Source organism: Dipodomys spectabilis, unplaced genomic scaffold (assembly GCF_019054845.1).
Source record: "Dipodomys spectabilis isolate Male_0828 unplaced genomic scaffold, ASM1905484v1 ptg000328l, whole genome shotgun sequence".
Classification (NCBI taxonomy): domain Eukaryota; kingdom Metazoa; phylum Chordata; class Mammalia; order Rodentia; family Heteromyidae; genus Dipodomys; species Dipodomys spectabilis.
The window spans coordinates 2204364-2223841 of record NW_024871005.1 but is presented as its reverse complement, the minus strand read 5'-3'; the positions used below and the strand labels follow the sequence as shown (position 1 = coordinate 2223841).

The 19478-nt window shown below is 43.0% G+C and overlaps 1 protein-coding gene and 1 pseudogene across 1 annotated transcript; both read right to left on the bottom strand.

The window, feature by feature from the left end:
* Positions 1-7534: 7534 nt before the first annotated feature.
* LOC122128294 (diphosphoinositol polyphosphate phosphohydrolase 3-alpha) lies at positions 7535-13371 on the bottom strand. The gene is made up of 2 exons (XM_042702538.1): positions 12872-13371; positions 7535-8193 (listed from the first exon to the last, which is right to left on the bottom strand). The coding sequence occupies exons 1-2, from the start codon at positions 13369-13371 to the stop codon at positions 8190-8192; spliced, it is 504 nt and encodes a 167-aa protein (XP_042558472.1). The 3' UTR covers positions 7535-8189.
* Positions 13372-16938: 3567 nt separating this feature from the next.
* On the bottom strand, positions 16939-18013 carry LOC122128310 (annotated as a pseudogene).
* Positions 18014-19478: the final 1465 nt, after the last annotated feature.

Below are 19478 nucleotides of genomic sequence, written 5' to 3'. Positions count from 1 at the left end.
TCATAGGGGAGGTCTATGTGGAGTCTTTTGAGGAACCTCCATACTGCTTTCCAAAGTGGTTGAACAAGTTTACACTCCCACCAACAATGCAGTAGGGTTCTCTTTTGGGCACATCCCTTCCAGCATCTGTTGTTATTAGATTTCTTGATTATAGCCATTCTAACTGTGGTGAGGTGGAATCTCAATGTTGTTTTGATTTGCGTTTCTTTTATGGCTAGAGAAGTTGAGTATTTCTTCATGTATCTATTGGCCATTTTTATATCCTCTTCAGAGAATCCTACTTTAAGTCTTTAGCCCACTTATTTATTGGACAGTTGTTTCTTTGAGGATTTGTTGTTGGGAGATTTAGGTTTTTGAGTTCTAAGTATATTTTAGATATAAAGCCCTTGTCTGTTGTATGGCTAGTGAAGATCTTCTCCCAATCTGTGGGCTTTCCATTGATCTTGCTAGGTATGTCCTTTGCCATGCAGGAACTCTGAAGTTTCATGCAATCCCATTTGTCCAAACTTTCTTTGATTTGTTGTGTTTCTCAATCTTTTTAAAGAAAATTTTGCCCTGTGCCAAGGAGCCCTAGAGTTTCTCCTATTCCTTCCTGTTATGTTTGCAGGGTGTCTGCTTTGATTTCGAGGTCTTTGATCCATTTGGAGTTGATTCTGGTGCAGGGTGATATATAAGGATCTAGCATTAGTTTTCTACAAGTGTTTAACCAATTTTTCCAGCACCATTGTATTTTTTTAGCTCCCTTATCAAAGATTAGGTGGTCATAGGTCTGTGGGTTCATTTCTGGGTCTTCATTTCTATTCCGTTGGCCCTCAGTTCTGTTCTTGTGCCAGTACCAAGCTGTTTTGATTACTGTGCTTTGTAGTAGAGTTTGAAATTTGGTATTGATATTCCTCCAGCACTGTTTTTTCTGCTAAGGATTGTTTTTGCCATTCGAGGTCTTTTATTGTTCCATATGAATTTTTGAGTTGCTGCTTCTACTTCATTGAAGATTGAGGTTGGAATATTGATAGGTATCACATTTAATTTGTAGATAGCTTTTGGAAGTATTGACATTTTCATGATGTTAATCCTCCCAATCCAGGGGGGAATGGGAGGTTTTTTTCACTTCCTATGTTCTGATTAAGAAGTGGTACTGTGGCTCAAGTGGTAGAGCACTTGTCTTGAACTGAAGAGCTGAGGGACAGCACCCAGGCCCAGAGTTCAAGCCTCACAATCGACAAAAAAAATATTTCTAAGTTCTGATTTAATTTCCTTTTTTAGCTTTTTAAAGTTTTCGTCATAGAGGTCCTTAATTTCTTTAGTCAATTCCTAGGTATTTTATTTTTTGTGGGGCTATTACAAAAGGAGCTCTTTCATGATTTCAGCCATGTTCTTTTCATTGCTGATATACAGAAAAACCATTTATTTCTGAGGGTTAATTTTATACCCTGCTATTTTGCCAAAGTTTTGAATCAGCTTGAGTAATTTGGACGTGGAGTTCATGGGATTTTTTAAATAGAAGATCATGTCATCTGCAAATAGGGAGAGTTTTACTTACAACTTTCCCTATTTGAATCCCCTTTATGTTTGCATCTTTTCTTATTGCTGTAGTATTATTTCTTTAGTTATTCTGGTTTACTAGTGTGGTTTTAATTTACATTTTCCTAAAAGTTGGTTATGTGGATACCTTCCATCTATGTATATCTTTGGTTAAATGTCTGTTTATCAATTGTGTGGGTTGTCTCATCAGGATATATCTTTATGTATTGTCAAGAATTTTTGTTTAGTGGTTCTTTGTTGGTGCTGGGAATGAAATTCAGGTCCTCAAAGGTGCAAGGCACTTGTGGTCTACCACTAAAATATGCCCCATTCCCCACTGTTGAGTTCTGATAGTCATATATCCTAAAAATTGCTTTTATTGGATATATAATGATATATTTATATCATTTAGATCATTTTCATCCACTTGTTCTTGTTGCCTTGTTAATCATAGGTCTTGAACTCAGGGCCTGGAAACTATCCTTGAGCTTTTCTGCTCAAAGTTAGAGAACTACTACGTTGAGCTATAGCTCCACTTCTGGTTTTCTGGTGGATAACTGGAGACGAGTCTCACAGACTTTTCTGCCTGGGCTGGCTTTGAACTGCCATTCTCAGGTTTTAGCCTAGGTAAGCTAGGATTACAGGCATGAGCCACCAGCACCCAGCTTTTTTTGTTATGATGTGGGGCTTTTTTTGGACATAGGGTCATCATGTGTACCCTAGTTTGAATTCAAGTGTTTTTGCTGAAGGCTGGCAGTCTACCACTTGAGCTCCATCTTTACTTCTGCTTGTAGGTGGTGAATTGTAGATAAAAGTCCAACAGACTTTCTTGCCCAAGCTAGCTTTGAACTGAGATCCTCAGATCTCAGTCTCCTGAATAGCTGAGATTAAAGATGAGTGAACAGTGCATGGCACTTTCTTTGTTTCAATTCATTTTATAATAAACATTTTCCTGTGTGTGCTGATACTGGGGCTTGACCTCAGAGCCTGGGTGCTGTCCTTTAGCTGTTGCACTCAAGGCTGGCTCTCAGTCACTTCAGCCACAGTCCACTTTCAGCCTTTTGCTTGTTAGTTGGAGATAAATGTCTAAGACTTTCCTCCCTAGGGTGGCTTTGAACTGTGATCCTCAGGTCTCAGACTCCTGAGTAGCTAGGATTACAGGTGTTAGTCACTAGCACATGACTATTTCATCCTTTAGTAGGATCTTTAGCTGAGTAAAAGCTCTTAATTTTGATTTGGTCTAGTTAATGATTTTTTTCTTTTATGGATCATGATTTGTGTTAAATTGATAGCAAAGATTTTGTTACTCTTTTTTCTAAGAATGTGTAGTTTGACACATTTTACAGTGAATTAAATGTTGCCTGAAGTGTGAGATTCAAGCCAAAATTGACTTTGGTTTGCTTTGGTTTTACTTACGATGTCTAGTTGCTCCAGTTAATTTGTTGAAAAGAGTAGCTGTCCTCCACAAACTGCTTTTCACCTCTAGTAAAATCTGGGTGCTTGGCATTGGAAAGGCCTTGGTTTTAGTCTCCAGAACTAGACAAAAACATTTGAAGATTTTCATATGTTCATTCACACATTACACAACCAAAACTCTTTAGATACCAAGAAACTCATAATCCTAATTGTGAAACTGTCAGCAACTTTACTCATTTTTGGTCCCCTCTGGGTCTGTCACAAATTTCTCTGATTAATCCAAGACTCTTATGGTTTGGTTCTTATTTTTACTTCCCTAAGTCATTTTGATGATGATGTACATTGTGTTTGGCTAAACATCATATGATGGATATAGAATTTGACCCATGCCCCATTCTTGATGCTAGGCATTGAACTTAGGAATCTATCTATCTATCTATCTATCTATCTATCTATCTATCTATCTATCTATCTATCTATCTATGCTGCTAAGAATGTGCTGTACTACTGAGCATACTTCTAGCCCCTGGAGTTTGCTACTTCTAAAACTGATAAGGTAATATTTTAAAATTCAGGGCTACATTGCCTAACATACACAAGCCCTCCTGGTTATGTCCTCATCTGTGCTAGTGTGAGGGTGGGTACAAAACCAAAAACAGTTGGAACTGGAACTTTGGTGCATTCTTCTAATCCCAATCAATCAGATGTTGTGCAAAATAAAGTTGAGGCCAAAGGATAACTTCAGCCAAGGTATTCAAGATTAGCCTGGTGGATATAATGAGATGCTATCTTCAAAAAGAAAAAGAAAAAAAGGTAAATTTGTGTGAATCTACTTTTAGGGTTTATACTTTATCATATCTGTATCATTTTCCTTAACCTTGCTAGCCTCAATTTTCCCAGCTGAACTGAGACTAATGGAATCTACCTCCTCACATCTAACATTGAGAATGAATATTTTATATGAATGGAGAAATGTTATTATTTATTTGATCAGAACACACTGTGCATGCATCTACATATACTGTACTCCATTAATGTGTCTAATTATTACATTTTAATCACAATTTATTTTTATGTGAGTACTGGTGCTTTTCTGCTCAAGGTTGGTATGCCACCACGTGAGCTATACATCTGCTTCTGGTTTGTTAGTTAATAATTTGGAAATAAGAGTCTCATGAATTTTTCTGCTTAGGCTGGCTTTTAAACTATGTTCCTCAGATCTCAACCTCCTGAGTAGCTAGGATTACAGGTGTGAGCCACCAGCACCCACATTAATCAATTTTGAAAATACTTCAGGAGCAAGGTAAATCCTATAATGTCCACTAGGGAGCATGATGCCATTGCTGGAATTACCTGCTAAGAATGATTTTGCAGTCTACCTTAAATCTTCCTTTAACATCTGAGAAATGAGGCTTAAATTTGATGAAGTAGATGAAAGGAAAAGGGAATTACCTACCCTGCCCTGAGCCCTCTGTTCTCTTACTGGCCCCAAAGAAGTCTAAATTCTCAAACGTAACTAGCAAGCTTCTTCACATTGCTTCTTCACAGTGGACTTTTTTGTTTCTGTTTACCATCCCAGAAAGAGGAGTACTGAGTTAACATTTACATGTTATCTACCTAATTTTTTTTTTATTTTCAACCCAGAGAGCATGACACGAGGTAAGATGAAGCTTGATTTCATTTCACAGCCTAGAACTTTCATTTCATTGAATCATGGTTTTAATTTGCATTTTCCTAGAAGCTGATTACGTGGATACCTTCCATCTATGTATATCTTTGAATTTCACTGAATTCAGGCCCCAACTCTTCATTCTTGGAATACAAATTTGAGATCTCTCAAGTGCTAAGAGGAGATTGGAATTCTGGGAACAAGCCATTCACAGCTATGATTTCAAAGTTCAGAATCTCAGTTTTTGATAGTAGTTGCTATTGAGAGATAGGCCAGGGCATTTCCCCATGCCATTTAGACTAGAAAGGGTCCAACCCTTCTAGGATATATGGTGTAGTTGTACACTGTATCCTGTATATTAACATTTCTATCACATAGCCTATAGTGCTTGCTGTAGGAAATTAGGGACAAGCAAGGGCACAATATGGGCAAAAATGTAGAAGGGCCTGGCACCACCGGCTCATGCCTGAAATCCTAGCTACTCAGGAGGCTGAGATCTGAAGATCTCGGTTAGAAGCCAGCCCAGGTATTAAAAGTCTCTGAGACCCTTATCTCCAATTAACCACAAAATGCCAGAAGTGGAACTATGGCTCAATGGGTAGAACACTAGCCTTGAGCAAAAGAGCTCAGGAACAGTACCCAGGCCCCAAGTTCAAGCCCCAGTGCATGCAAAAAATAAAAATCATAGAAGGGTAAATCCTGATTCTCTTCCCTGAGTGGTGGCGCCCTTGTTTACCCATTAGAAACCACTGTGTCCAGCGGAAGAGCAAGTACGTGATGGTCAGAGGCAGTCATACCATAGCTTGCTGAGTAGCTAGTGAAATCTTAACACTGTATAAGACAGGTAAGGTGATAGCCAGCCTACTTTTTACCAGTGTGTTACAGATGTGTAACTTAAGAAAGCACTCAACAGATTTGATATCTCACCCCAGTTTCATTGTTTGGCAGTGAAACAAGTAGGAAATAAGCCAAAACCAAACAGGCCTATTATATGTAATTATAGCATAGCTTGGTCTATTTCAGACTCAAGATTTGTCTTACTTTCTGCACATAAAGCACATATTCCACAATGGCCATGAGCATCAATGTAAAAAATTCTTAGGAAGAGCAAGGTGGCTCTGCAATGTTTGTCCAACAATGTAAGGGTCATGTTTTTTCCCCAATATTATAGTGGATACAAATCATGTGCCATCATTATATCCATATCTATCTCTCTATCTATCTATCTATGTACACACACACACATACACACACACATATATGGAAAGGAAAAATGAGAGAAATGTTTGTATGGCTTTTTTCAAAACTTGGTTATTTCTGGATAGAATGATTTTTTGTAACTTGGTATTTGTTTTTGCGTCAGATCTGGAGCTTGAAATCTGGGCCTGGGCACTGTCCCTGAGTTTTCATACTCAAATCTAGCATTCTGCCACTTGAGCAACAGCTCCACTTCTGGCTTTTTGGTGGCTAATTGGAGATTAAGCCTCACAGGCTTTGTCTAGCCTGGACATTGCTACTTAGGCTGGCTTTGAACTGCCTGCCATACGTCAGCCTGCTGAGTAGCTAGAGTTACAGGCATGAGCCACTGACTAGTACCTGACCTTCATTTGTATTTGCTTTTTAACTTTCTGCAGATAAATTTTGTAATCAGAAAAATTATGTATTTTAAGCAATAAATTGTAGAATGAAGAATGTTGTAAATGTGTCTGTTGCTATGCTCATGGCTGGCATACTAGTAGTTACTCCAAGCCAAAAATTCACTAAGGGAAGAGAAGTCTGCCAATGGGTTTCACTTGGGAACAAAAGTTACAGTTTTGGTGAGAATGAGGGTGTCTTTCTGAAATATGAATTTGCCTTCTGACCAACCTTCCATACTTAAATTGTAAGGGCCTACAAGCAAACTCTGAAGAATACTTTTTTGAACTTTTATTACACAAATTTTCAAACATATACAAAAGTATAGAGGATAGTATAATGAATTCTCAAACATCCATCACACCACTTCAATAATAATAAAATCAGAACCAATCTTATTCCATCTATGCACTCACCTACCCCACCCTCAGATTATACGGAAGCAAATAGCAATACTGTATCTGTCCTTTTTTTCAGAACATTTCTCTAAAAGAATTAAAAAAAAATGACCAAAGTACTGACCATATCACACTTAAAAACAAATTGTAAGATGTGTTTTTATTTCAAATCCTGTTAAGATTTTGAGACACAATCAATACACTTCACTAGTACCATGAAGCAAGGTGTAACACTGCAACGGAGTTCAAGCTTTACCCAAGGTAATTGCTTTATAATGCAAAAGAACAAAACTACCATTTTAAGAGCTACTTTTGGGCCTTTTCAAGGAGCTGAAGAAGAGTGCTGACATCACATACCCCATGATAACCAAACTCAATGAACGTCTGCGCTTTTCTTAAAGTTGTTCTCCTAGAAGCAGCTGACCCAAGTCCCCTCTTCAAATCCTTCATTTTCTGTTACCTCTTTACAGCAGTATCTTACCCAATAGTCTTTTCTAAGTGACAATGTAGCGTTCCACCAGAGCCCCCTGAATTTTCATATACTGAAAGTAGTGGGGGGGAAAAGCTAGCTGAGTATATAGAAAAGTTTTAGAAACTATGGTCAACTGGAACAGTAAGAGGCAAAAGAAACCTAGGCAAACTAAATGACAAAATTAACTTTGAAAGTGCCTATCTAAGCAGTCTTTCTTGGCTCTGGCATTAGATAACACATTATATTGAATCTGCAAATTGAGAATAGCAATTTGTTTTCTTCCTTAAGATGTTAAGATGGCATGTAAGTAGTGATTAGAGCATCGCAAACAAAATTAAATGTATTATTTTCATATTATTTTAAATTTTTAGAAAAACACAATATCGTTTATTGTATTTATTCTTACAATTACCTTTATAGCAAGTGATTTTTGAATAAACTTTTAAGCAAATTAACAACAGTACAAAAACACTAAAGTTGTTACACGAAGGACTGATTCTACAAAATGTTGCCTTAAGTGATGGCATACTCTTTAAACTGTGCAAGCCACTGTGCGGTATGACATAGAAATTTGAGTAATAATTCATGTCCTTGAACATCTTAAACTGTCTTGAAATGTTTCTGAAACACCTGAATCACAAAAGCCACATGTATGGTGCTTAGACAGCATATACTCTACTAGCACCAGATTGGGAGGGGAATGTTTTGCCACACAGGGATTACAAAATATTAATTGAATCAAAGACCTTCAGTGATGCCAACCATATTTCAAGTAGTGCCTCAGATGCAGAAAATGCAAAGAGTAAGGAAAAATAGTCTTTGCTCTCAAAGATACAGTCTAATGGCAAAGGCAGACACATCAGAAAAGCACAACAAAAGGCTATAGGTGCTGAGTTAAAGTCTGTTCACGTACAACAGTACAACAACCAGAGCAAGAAGAGTCAGTGGAATAGACGGGGAAGGAATGTCCCAAGATGTAAGAGGAAAACCAGATGAGCTGTCTCCTCGGGAACGTTAGAAGTTGACAAATCCATCGTGCAGTGGATTCACATCAATGATTCCTGAACATCTTTACTGCTCATCTGGAAAGAGACAGCAACATACAATTAGGAGCCTTACATTAACAATTTTTCCCACTGACGAAATTATTGAGGGTTTATCAATCACTTGGTACTTGGGAAACTGTCACAGAATCATCTAATGGAAATCCTATAGGTGTCTGGATCAGCAATTGAAAGAGAGTGGCAGCCCCAAAAAGTCTCAGGAAACTCATGATACTAGAAGTTATGCAAAAGGGGAATGTAAATTTAAGACATAAAACATTTAAGACATAAAACTCTCTGTTCTTGACTCTAGGCTCATGGGAGTCATTCAGGCTGGTGGCCATAAAGTGATACCAATAGATTAAATCCAACTGTAGTAACATTCACATAGAATAGGATTTAAGCCTCAGTCAGAAAAGGCTTCTCATTGTAGAAGTTTATGAAGTATCTATTTTTATTATGTCTGGTGGCAGATTTTTAAAAAACATAAGCAGGAGATAATTAAATAACTTAGCTAAAGCTACAGAATAAGAACTGGAACTAGGTTTGTCTGACTTCCAATGTCGTTTCTAAAACATCAAGTTCTCTCATAAAAATGTCATATTTTAATGTAATCTCCATAGTGATTTCCAGTTCTCATAGTGCTCTTTGCTCGAAAGTGCTTCAAGTCTGCTAAATATAGTATAGTAAATTATCTAGAGAAAACTACAAAAAAAATACCTATGAAATTCTTTTTGGTAGTATCTGGCAGCTTCTTCCACAAAGGAAGCCTGAAAGTGAAAGCTCTAGCCATGTCAAAATTTTTTATCTGTATAATTACATTTACTATAATTAGTAAGTATAAACAAATTGCCAGTCTTATACGGATCTTTTCTTTCCTTTCTTGGCGGTACTGGAGTTTGAACTCAGTCTCTCGCACTTGCTTAGGCAGGTAGGTGCTTCACTATTTGAAGCATACCTATCTTACCTTAAATGGATCTATATGAAAGAAAGTAAGAAGCAATTGAACAATTTCACCTCTTTACAATTGTTTTCTTTAAAGTGTGGATAACAAATTTTATATTTGCACAAATTTTATATCTGCATGCACATAAACATTTCCAGTATATCTAGGTATCTACATTTCCTTGTTTTCTCTTTACACATGTGCAAGAATAAAACACTTGACCACGGGGCTGAGAGCTTAGTGGTATGGTGCATACTTCAAACTGAATCACCAAAACAAAACCAGAAAAAAAACACTTGAGCAGCTAAAAATGTGCAGAATATGTATAAAATGTGAAGAAATTAAATTTGATTCATAACTGAAAATCACAATTATCTGTGATGAAAACGTTTTCCTTTTTTAATTGAAGGACAATAAAAGTTAACTGTGCATTTCTGATACTATCATAAAATGTGTAAGTGGCTTACAACAGTTTCAGGAAGAAAAAATTAATCCTTGTGGTACATCACTATTTTGGAAGACTAAACTGATTATTGAGTTAGTCTTAAAAGGAGCTTTTAATTATTGGACAAGACTTTTATACTGTTTTACAAAACCTACTTAATTCATACTGAAAAAAATCTATTCTAAAAATCCTACTTAAATTATACTGAAAATGTATTCTAAAAATCTATTATGTGTGTATGTATGTATATGTATTATGTACATATATATCTGTTCATTGTATTTCAGTTTGTCAGAAGAAACAAAAATAATCCAATTACACTATATGATAAACTTGTCTTGTTTTGTGTGGGTACTGGTGATTGAAATCAGTGCTATCCCTTAGCTTTTTCACTCAAGGCTGGCACTCTACCATTTAAGCCACAGCTCTACTTCTAGTTTTCTGCTGGTTAACTGGGGATGAGTCTCATAAAATTTACTGCTCAGGCTGGCTTTGAACTGCGATCCTTAGATTTCAGCCTCCCAAGTAGCTATGATTACAGGCTTGAACCACTAATGCACAGCTGGGTTTTGCACACTTGCTTGGCTTTTTCCTCTCATGACTGGCATTCAAACGTCAGTACTGCCAAAAAAAAAAAACCTAAACAACTCTTTGTTAAAGCTGGGTGTCAATGGCTCATGCAATACTCAGGAAGTTAAGATCTAAAGATTACAGTTCAAAGCCAGCCTGGGAAGAAAATTCCATGAGACTCTTATCTCCAATTAACAAGCAAGAAAACTGGAAGTGAAGCTATGGCTCAAATGGTAAAGAACTAGACTTGGGTGAAAAAGTGAAGGGATAGTACCTAGGCCCTGAGTTCAAACACCAGTACTGCAAAGAGAGAAAGGGGGGGGGAATTTTATTAGTATAATATTTTATAGTATAATCAAATACAATGTTTTTCCTCTAACAAGCTGAAAAAACTCCCATGGACTTTTCTGCTCCAACTGGCATTTGATCAAGTATGTTCCTCTTCAGATCTCATTGTCCTGAATACCTAGGATAATGGGTATGAGCTACAAGTATTAGTCTGTCATATTTTTAATACGTTTTTTATTGTGAAAATACTATAGAAAGGGGTTATAGTTACGTGAGCAAGGAAATGAGTACACTTCTTATCAAGCATCGTTGCCTCCTCCTTTGTTTTCCCCCTACCATCCCTTCCCTCCCACCTCCACAACTACATCCCCTCCCCCAAATTATAAAGTTCGTTTTTCGACATAGTGTCTTGTACATCTCATTGTTGCAATGGGTCAACCTGTATCCCTACTTAAACATTTTGTTTTTTCCCTTCCCCTCCCCAAATTATACCACCATCAAATATAGTGAAAACAGGGGTTATACCATGGGGGAGGGACATACAAAGCAACAACAAAAAAAAAATCACATGGACATATTTTTTAACTACTTACATTCCAGTTTACCATTTCCTTTGGAAATATTAGTGCAGAAAATGTTTGGTAATCTGATACTTATATTTTATGTTTATTTAAATGTAAACAAACATTTTTAAAAAGAGAAATCACATTTGTTTAGAAAATGTGACGCACATTTTAGTAGCATATAACAATATGAATTCGTGAAATTACAACTCAAACTCAATGAAGAAAAATATTATAGTACTATGAATGATAAAAGGCAAAAAAAAACACAAACTGTTAGCAAAAGGCATATAGGTATCATTCAAAATCAGAACTATTCCCTGGTATTAGTGACAGCAGAGCAATGTAGAGATTGGGAGGATTAATTCAGGAGCTTTTGGGCTAGTGGCAATGTTGCTTTTTGATCTGCATTCTGGTTATCTGTGTTTACTATGTGCAAATTCATTAAACTCTATAATTAAGACTTTAAGATTTTATGCATTCCTCCATATATATGATGACTGTCAGCAAATAATTTTTAAAGATTATGCCCAGTAAATCTTTAGCAGTAATTGTGTTTAAACATCTTTCCATCTCCAATAATTATTTTCCAAAGGAAGCGTTCATTCCACCTAACTTCAAACATAGCTCCGTGAATAAAGGAAGTTCCAAAAGACAGACAGGTTTTTTAGATGGGGTGTTTGCTGTCAAGCAAGTATTAATGCCAATGGGAGTACTCAAAATTGAGCACAACCAACTTTGGGCTGCAAAGACATTCGCTCCAGGTCCCATTAGTGAGACTGCTGGGGTGTCCTAAGGTCTTGGGATGCCCATGACAGCTGAGAGGGGGGAGCATTAACTCACTCAACTAGGAAGCAATCACTACCAAAGCTCACACTCCTCTGCTTGCTTGAGTTAGCAAAGTTTAACTAGGTTTATACTAAAGACAAATATATGAGAGACCACTTCCCATCACACATGCATCGTGAGAGAACCAAGGTTCTTCTAGCCATCCAAACGTGGCACTTGAGAGTCCAGAACACAGGTTTCACGGGAAGATGTGTTTCCCTAGCAAATACCCAGAAATACCTATTCTCTAGGGCAAAACCTCGTAAACTCTACAGGAAATGGCCGTGTCAAGTCAGCAGTGAGGAATTGCCCAGTGTGAAAATTTCTGTCTCTGTCTCTCTCAATGTCTACATAGAAATACACAAAGAATTGTCTTGACAGGAGCATATCAAAACCCATCTTTGAAGCTAAAATTACTATTGGCTGAAGAAAGCATAAGATGTAAAATTTCAGATTTTCCTTTTCCTTTTTTTATTTTTCATAATTTTAAAATGGATTCTTGCAACCCACTCCCACCCCAGAAGGGATCGCTGACAAGCAGGAAGGCTGCTGAAGGAGAAAACAACAGGAGATGCCAACCCTGACCAGGCCGGCTGGAATTTAAAGGCCTCCACCAGGCAAGGAAGGAGCCAGCAGTAGCCTGGCATCAGAAATGCGCACGCATACTCACGCACAAACATATGGAAATGAAGGGGGGAACCCAAACAAAAACATCAGCGGGCCCGCCCCGCCCCCGCCCCCCACAAGCAGGGCCGGCCGCGAAGGCACCTTGCCAGGCAATGGTTTGCCGGCGGGCCTCAGGGAGACACTGCAGTGTCACCAAGAAGCGATATTTCCATCGCGTCTGCAAAACGTGCGAACTGTCTGCGAGCAGCCTGGCAAGCCAGACAGCTCGCAGCGTGATTCGGAGGTCCGCCTGCCAAGGAAACAAAAGAAGCCTTGCTCCTGCCCGCGCGACCGACCGCACGCACATGGCAGCTGAGGGGCTCCCGAGGGCTGCGGGCTGGAGGGACCGGTTTTCGGGGGGGGGGGGGGGGCGACGACCGCAGCGTCGGCGCGGGAGGGAGCTGGACTTACTGAGGCTGGCTCTCGGGCGGAGGCAACGGCGGGGCCACGGAGTTTCCATTGGTCGGGGAGCCGCCCAGCTTCAGCTTCTCCAGGTACGCGGCGTGCACGGGCTTGTGGCACTGCAGGATCTTGATGGCATCCTCGATCTTGAACCACTCGCGCTTCCGGCCGATGCTCAGCGAGTCTTCCCAGTCTTCCAGCAGCTCGGTGACGGTGAGGACGTACACGTAGGTGCGGTGCTTGCGGTCCTGGTTCTGCTCGAAGACGCCCAGCAGCCGGCCCAGCTTCCCCTTGACGCCCGCCTCCTCGTACACCTCGCGCACCGCCGCGCCGCCCGGCTCCTCCTCGGGCTCCATTCCGCCGCCGGGCACGATCCAGCGGTCGGGGTAGCGGCTGCTGCTCACCAGCAGCACCTCGTCCTCGCGCTCGCTGCGGAAGCACAGGCAAGCCGCCCGCTGCTTGAAGCCCTCGGGGTCGTAGGTGCGCGTCTGGTTCGGCTTGCACTTCATCCTCGGAGCCGGCTGCGCCCTGCGGGCCGCGCGCGGACACCGGGAGCTGCTGTGGCGGCTGCGGCTGCGGCTGTGGCTGCAGAGAGAGGGCCGGGCGGGCGGGCGAGGGAGCGAGCGACGCAGCGAACGAGGGCGGACGGCTGGAGACCGAGGCGCCTCTGCTGCGAGCCAAGCGGAGCCGCGGGGAAGATGAGGCGGGCGGAGGCGGGCGCGGGCGCGGGCGCGGGGGCGGGCCGGCGTCAGGCAGCCAGTCACTCGGGCCGTGGGGCGGGCAGCGCAGCCCGAGCACGCGGAGGGTCCCGAGCCCGCCGTCTGATTGGAGGCGTCGCTTCCACCGCCCCCTCACGGAGTCGGGAGCCCGCGATGCCCCACAGCCCACCGCGTCGCCGGTGCGCAGCTCCCTCCACCCCCACCCTCAGCCCCCGTGAGCTGCTCAGGCAGGGGTTGAGCGAGGTGAGGCGAAACCGCGTGCGCGTTCTCACTCGGTTCGTGTGCGCGTCCGCGGGAACGGGCAAGGGGCGGGGCGGGGGTCTCCCTGCTCCCGCGGAGCGCGCTGCCGCGGGCACACTGCGCAGGCGCCCGGCACCTCTGCCATAGGGAACCTCCTGCCCACGGACTGCATTGTGCATGCCTAGAAGCCTCTCCGTGTGTATCCCAGCCAGGCCCTGCTGTGGCACTCCCAGACATTGCCCTTCCCCATCCCCACCCTGGAGAACCTCACACAAATGCCCCCTTCCACAGCTAGGCCAAGGACTGCAGTGGCTGCCATGATGCTTATTGATAGGAAGGGCAGGTGTCATCAAAATGACCATTGGCATTCCTGGCAAAGCGGTCTTTGCTGAGTCACACGCAGTTTTCACTCTTCAACAGGTTCTCCACCTTGTCAAGCATCCTGACGCAGGCCTTAATTCAACACGTTTCTTTTTCTTTTCTTTTTGTTTTGGATTTTGGCAATAGTACAGTTTGAACTCAAGGCCTTGCAGGTGCTCTGAGACTTGAGCCACTCCCCTGGCCCTTTTTGTTTAGGTTATCCTTTGAGATAGGCTTTCCTTCACGCTTAGGCCTGCCTGGATCAGGATCTTCCCATTTGTGATCCCCCTGCCTAGAAGCTGGGATGACAGGTGCCAGCCACCATGGCCCAGCCAGGGGTGGAGATGAAGCCCTGGAAACTTCTTGCCTAGATTGGCCTGGAATTGGCATCCCCAGATCTCAGCTTCCTAGGGAGCTAGTATTCCAGGCTTGAGCCACCATGCCAGGCTAACACTTGTTTTCAAAGCCACATTTACATTTCTATTCCTCAGTGTTCTCCTCAGTAAACTTCTAGTCCCTCATTTCAGCCCTTCATTTGCTCTATGAAGAACATGCACCTCACAACTGGAGAAGCATTCAACTGATCTTAAGTCCCAACTATCTCCATCCACACACACCATCCATCCTTGTCTTTTTTAAATTGTCTTTCAGTAGTTGTATGAATGGATTTCAATTCAACCTGTCAATTTATGAGTACAGTGCCTCTAGATCTGAGTCACCTTTGCTATCCTTCCCCCCCTATTCTAACCCCTTCCCTCCCTTCTATTTTCCTGGTTCCATTGTCATATATGTACGTTGAGTCCTCTCTCTCCCTTCCTCTGCCCCTTTCTACACACCCACTAGATGATTAACTGACAGTTTAACAAAATGAATGCCAGGCAACTGAAACTAGTGTCTTTCAGCTAGAGGTGAGGAAAGCATACCCATGGAAATACCTTTGTGACTTACATTTTTACTTTGAAGTACAGAATGGGACTCCAGCAAGGTCACTTGTTGCCCTCAGATCTCCATGATCCAAGTGATGACACTCCAAACTGAAAATTTTAGCAATCTAGAACTTTTCTCACCTTTTCTATTTGTTCATAATATTTCCTTAATCCCTTCTTTTGTCAAAAACAAAGGAGAGTTAGGTGCTGGTGGTTCACACCTGTAATCCTAACTACTCAGGAGACTGAGTTCTGAGGTTCGCAATTCAAAGTCAGCCAGGTCAGGAAGTGGCACTGTGGCTCAAGTGGTAGAGTGCCCCCCTTGATCTGAGGAGCTGAAGAACAGCGCCTAGGCCCAGAGTTCAAGCTCCATGAGTGACAAAAAAAAAGTCAACCAGGCCAAGAAAGTCTGTGAGACTCACATCTCTAATTAACCCACACAGAAAAGCTGGAAGCGGAGCTGTGGCTGAAGAGGTAGAGTGCTAGCCTTGAGCAAAAAATGCTCAGAGATAGTGCCCAGGCCCAGCACACACCACCACCACCACCACCACCATTTACAAAGGTAACTGTGGGAGTTGGGAGAAAGAGAGACTTGGGGAAAGAAAAGACACCTTTTCTGCACTGCTTTGCGCCCTTTTCCACATAGAACATTACACTGCCCCTCCCATATGAGTATTTTTAGCCATAGGGCCACAAGCAGATGCCACACAGCAAAGGCAGAAGGGAATAAGGACTTCATCTGTGCTCCCATGAAGCAATGTCCAATTCCAGATTAAAGGCACCATTGCCTCCTTCCCCTCTCCTTCGAAAGGAACTTTCTGGCCTAGAAGATTGAAGCCTTCAGCTGAAGGTTAAGGGCTCTGGGGAAAAATCTCACCATTATTCCCCAAAAGAGTGATGATTGGTGTCATTGGCAATCATAGCCACAACCGTTTTATAGAGGCTACTCATACTTCCTGACTCACATGTATGCACACATATGTATCCCCATGAACACCCACACAAACACACACACATACACACACACACACACACACACACACACACACACACACACACCATCCCATGGCTGAGACAGGTCTCAATTCCCTTTACATCTTCCAAGTGGGGAGGGGGGCTTAAATTACTGGGCCAGGTCTCAGGCTTCTGGAAATGGGTGCATACATTTGAAGAAATGGAGCCTATATCCTGCCTAGTTTATTGAGCTCTTCTTGAATTCAATTTCCATCCATAGCTCTAGTTTTCCTCTGCCAGGCCTGGCCCTGAATTCTACAGTCAAAAAGAGCTAATAGTGTTTCCTTATTCCATTGACAATGCCAGCTTCTAGGCCTTTTGCCCAGGTTACAGTCTCCACCTCCCTACCCACCCCATTCCCTCCCTCCAAGAAATTCCAATCCCTTTTCCTCTGCACAAATCTCCATTGGGATGATCTGCCTGGATGATTCCTCTTCAGAGTGCTGTGCCTTAGCTCCCTCTTGGGACAACAACAGATATTTTCCTTCTGACCTTTGAGGTCCCAACAAAAAACAAGAAATATCAAAGTAAGCAATGAGCAGCATAAAGGTTGAGGAAGAAGGTCATCCTGTGTCACATGCCCCTTACCTTCACAGTGTGAGATTCTAGCAAACAAGCCTGTGGTCAGGGAGACAGGGAGAAGAAGGAAACGAGTTACAGGAAGTAAATGTAAGGAAACTATTGGAAGACTCTTCCAATTAGCCAGACAGCTGGGCCCTCCTATGCTTGCCTCCACAGTCCTACGAGCAAGTTTGCACATCACCAAAAGTAGGGGTGGGGGTCACAGACCAAGCTACGGGGTTGCAGCTCCTGTCTGCTAGGCCACCTGGTGGTTGGAGAGGGCAAGAAAGAAGACCAGAGGGACCAGCTGCAAAGGACAGGGCTGACAGAGGAACAAAAGACTGGTGTTGAGTGGGAGGACAGGTAGGATATGAGCTAAGGTATCCAGAGAGCTTGGGGCCCAGGAGTTGAAGTCCTCTCCTGTGACAGTTGGAGCCTTCCAGATGGCCTCAGGTTTGAGGAAGCCCATGGAGTGGAGCTGCCGCCGCCACTGATGGAATCTCCCTTCTGGCATTGGCATGGGTGAGTTTGCACTTCCAGCCAAACACTGGATCATCTGTTCATGAACTGCTATTAGTAGTGGGAGTTCCTGTGAGAGGAGATGTGGCTGTCATGGCTGGTGAGGAGGTGGAGCCTCGGTTGTAGTTCCAGAGTTGCTGTCTGTCTGTGGTGCTAGGATCTATGACCTCCCAAAGGAGCTAAGGCTGGTGTCAAGGTGCAAAGGTGCCTTGCTCTCTCCAGAGTCTGCCTACCCTGCTGCATCTTCAGTAAGACCTGCAAGATGCAGGGATTGGTGAGGATGGAGAAGGACTCCTGGTTCTGCCTCTGCTGTGGAAAGACAGGTTGCTGCAGGCTGAGCTGCTCCTTCAGCTGTGGCTAAGCAGGGCAACCCTCATGAAGATCAACATATTCCCCATCATCTGAGCAGCAAAATCAGGGTTCTGGTCCATGGTTGTATCATGCTGTGCATGAGGGGTGTTGCGATCACATTCTGCCTTAGCTGGAGGATTACAGAAATCTGCTGCAGGATTGTGTGCATTTCTGGGCTATTGAATTTTGCTGGCCCCAGGCTAGCCCCATGGATCCATAGTTGTTGATTGTACCTGGCTCATCCGCCATCCTCTCATAAACTCTTCACTGGGACGGGAACCTTTGGAGGTGGGGAGCACCTGGGCACAAAGGCTAGGCATCAGCTCTCTATTCTCAATAGGAGGTGGCTGGGAAGGCAAGCTGTCCGTTCTAGGCAAGAGAAGAGAATGCAGCACTGACCTGGCCATGGTGGGCCACTTAGGGCCCAGGACAGGCATGATGTCCTTGGAGAGTCTCTCCATGTTTCATAGGGCTACATCCTGGTTCCACATCCATTCTGCCTTCATGGCTGGACTCCAAGCCAGCTCCATTGTCTGCCTCATGTTGATTGTGAGGCTAATCTCAAGGTTCCCCTTCATCAATTGCTACTTCTGGGGGTTGGTCATGATTGTGTGGCACATCAGGAACACTAGATATTTTATCTTGGAACAAGGGGTTCTTTGTGATTTATGACAGCCTTGTGTGCTTAGATATCATCTGTCTTTGTACCTGTGGCTGTAGCTTTATGAAGCTCGCAGAGCCCAGGCCCAGGCTGTCCAGGCCCAGGTTGTCCCCAAAGACAGAATAGTTGCAGAATCCTGGGGTAGTCCTTTCCAAATGGGGACAGTTGTTCCCCAGGTTCTTCTGTCAGCATGAGAAATGGCCCTGGTAGAGGTGGAGGGCTGGGCAGAGGTGGCAAAGCAGGTTTAGTGGAGGGTGCTGTGCTGAAGTGGGGACAGCAGTGTATATGGGGGGAAGCCACTGCAGCATCTGGATCTTGAGCCTTCTGATGACCTAGATGGTCAGTGAGCTTATCCTGGACCCATGCTGGTTCAGTGTGTCTCAGTCCTTGAGGATCTTACCTGGAAAGACCTGAACCAGCTGGTCCTATGGGCAGTGAATCTTCTGGGGATTTTCCCTTTGCACTTGTTTACCTAAGCTCCATTTCAGGCCACAATTTCCTCCTACTCCTTGAAGGTTTCATGGTGACTCAGTAAGGGGCCTCTTCTCCCCATGGTGCCATAGCAGCCCACCAGCCTGCCCTCCTCCTCCTCATCCTTTTTCCCCCAACTTGCCTAGCCCTGCTCAAATCCTTCTATTCCCCTCCCCTTCCCTCTCCCAATCACTTCTTCCTTCATGCAGATCTCTGCTGCCCCTAAGGTATACACTGTCACAGCTTATGCATCTTGCTCTCTCTCACTGACCCCCTCCTGGCATCAGACAGGAGTCATGGAAACAGCTTTTTTAAATGAAATCATCGCTTCATCTAGAGAAAAGACTGAAAAGCAAGTGGAATGTAGCTATGAACCAGCTATGACATTTTTAAACCTTACAGCTTCCCAAGATCTGATCAACACCATTTCTACCCTAAAACATTAATGAAAATGATCCCATTTTCAAGTACAGCCAAGAATGTTCTTCCTCATTTTATATACTTTGCCATTATTTAAGAAGAACATGAAAAATAAGCAAAAAATCACTTTCAACTTGGTCAAAAACAGGCTGGTATGGGTAAAAGTAAGAATCCAGTAAGTCAGCCAGCTGGACTGTCTGCATCAGTGACTGTCTGGGTCCCAAGGTAGCCTCTTGTGCACTATGGCAAATTTCATTCATGGTAAGAGTTGCCAAAACATACTGTACCCGACATTCTTCCTTGGTAATATTTTTCTACCTGGAAGATCTGGGTACCCAAGAGGATGTAGCTTCCACTGAAATTTGAGGATTGTC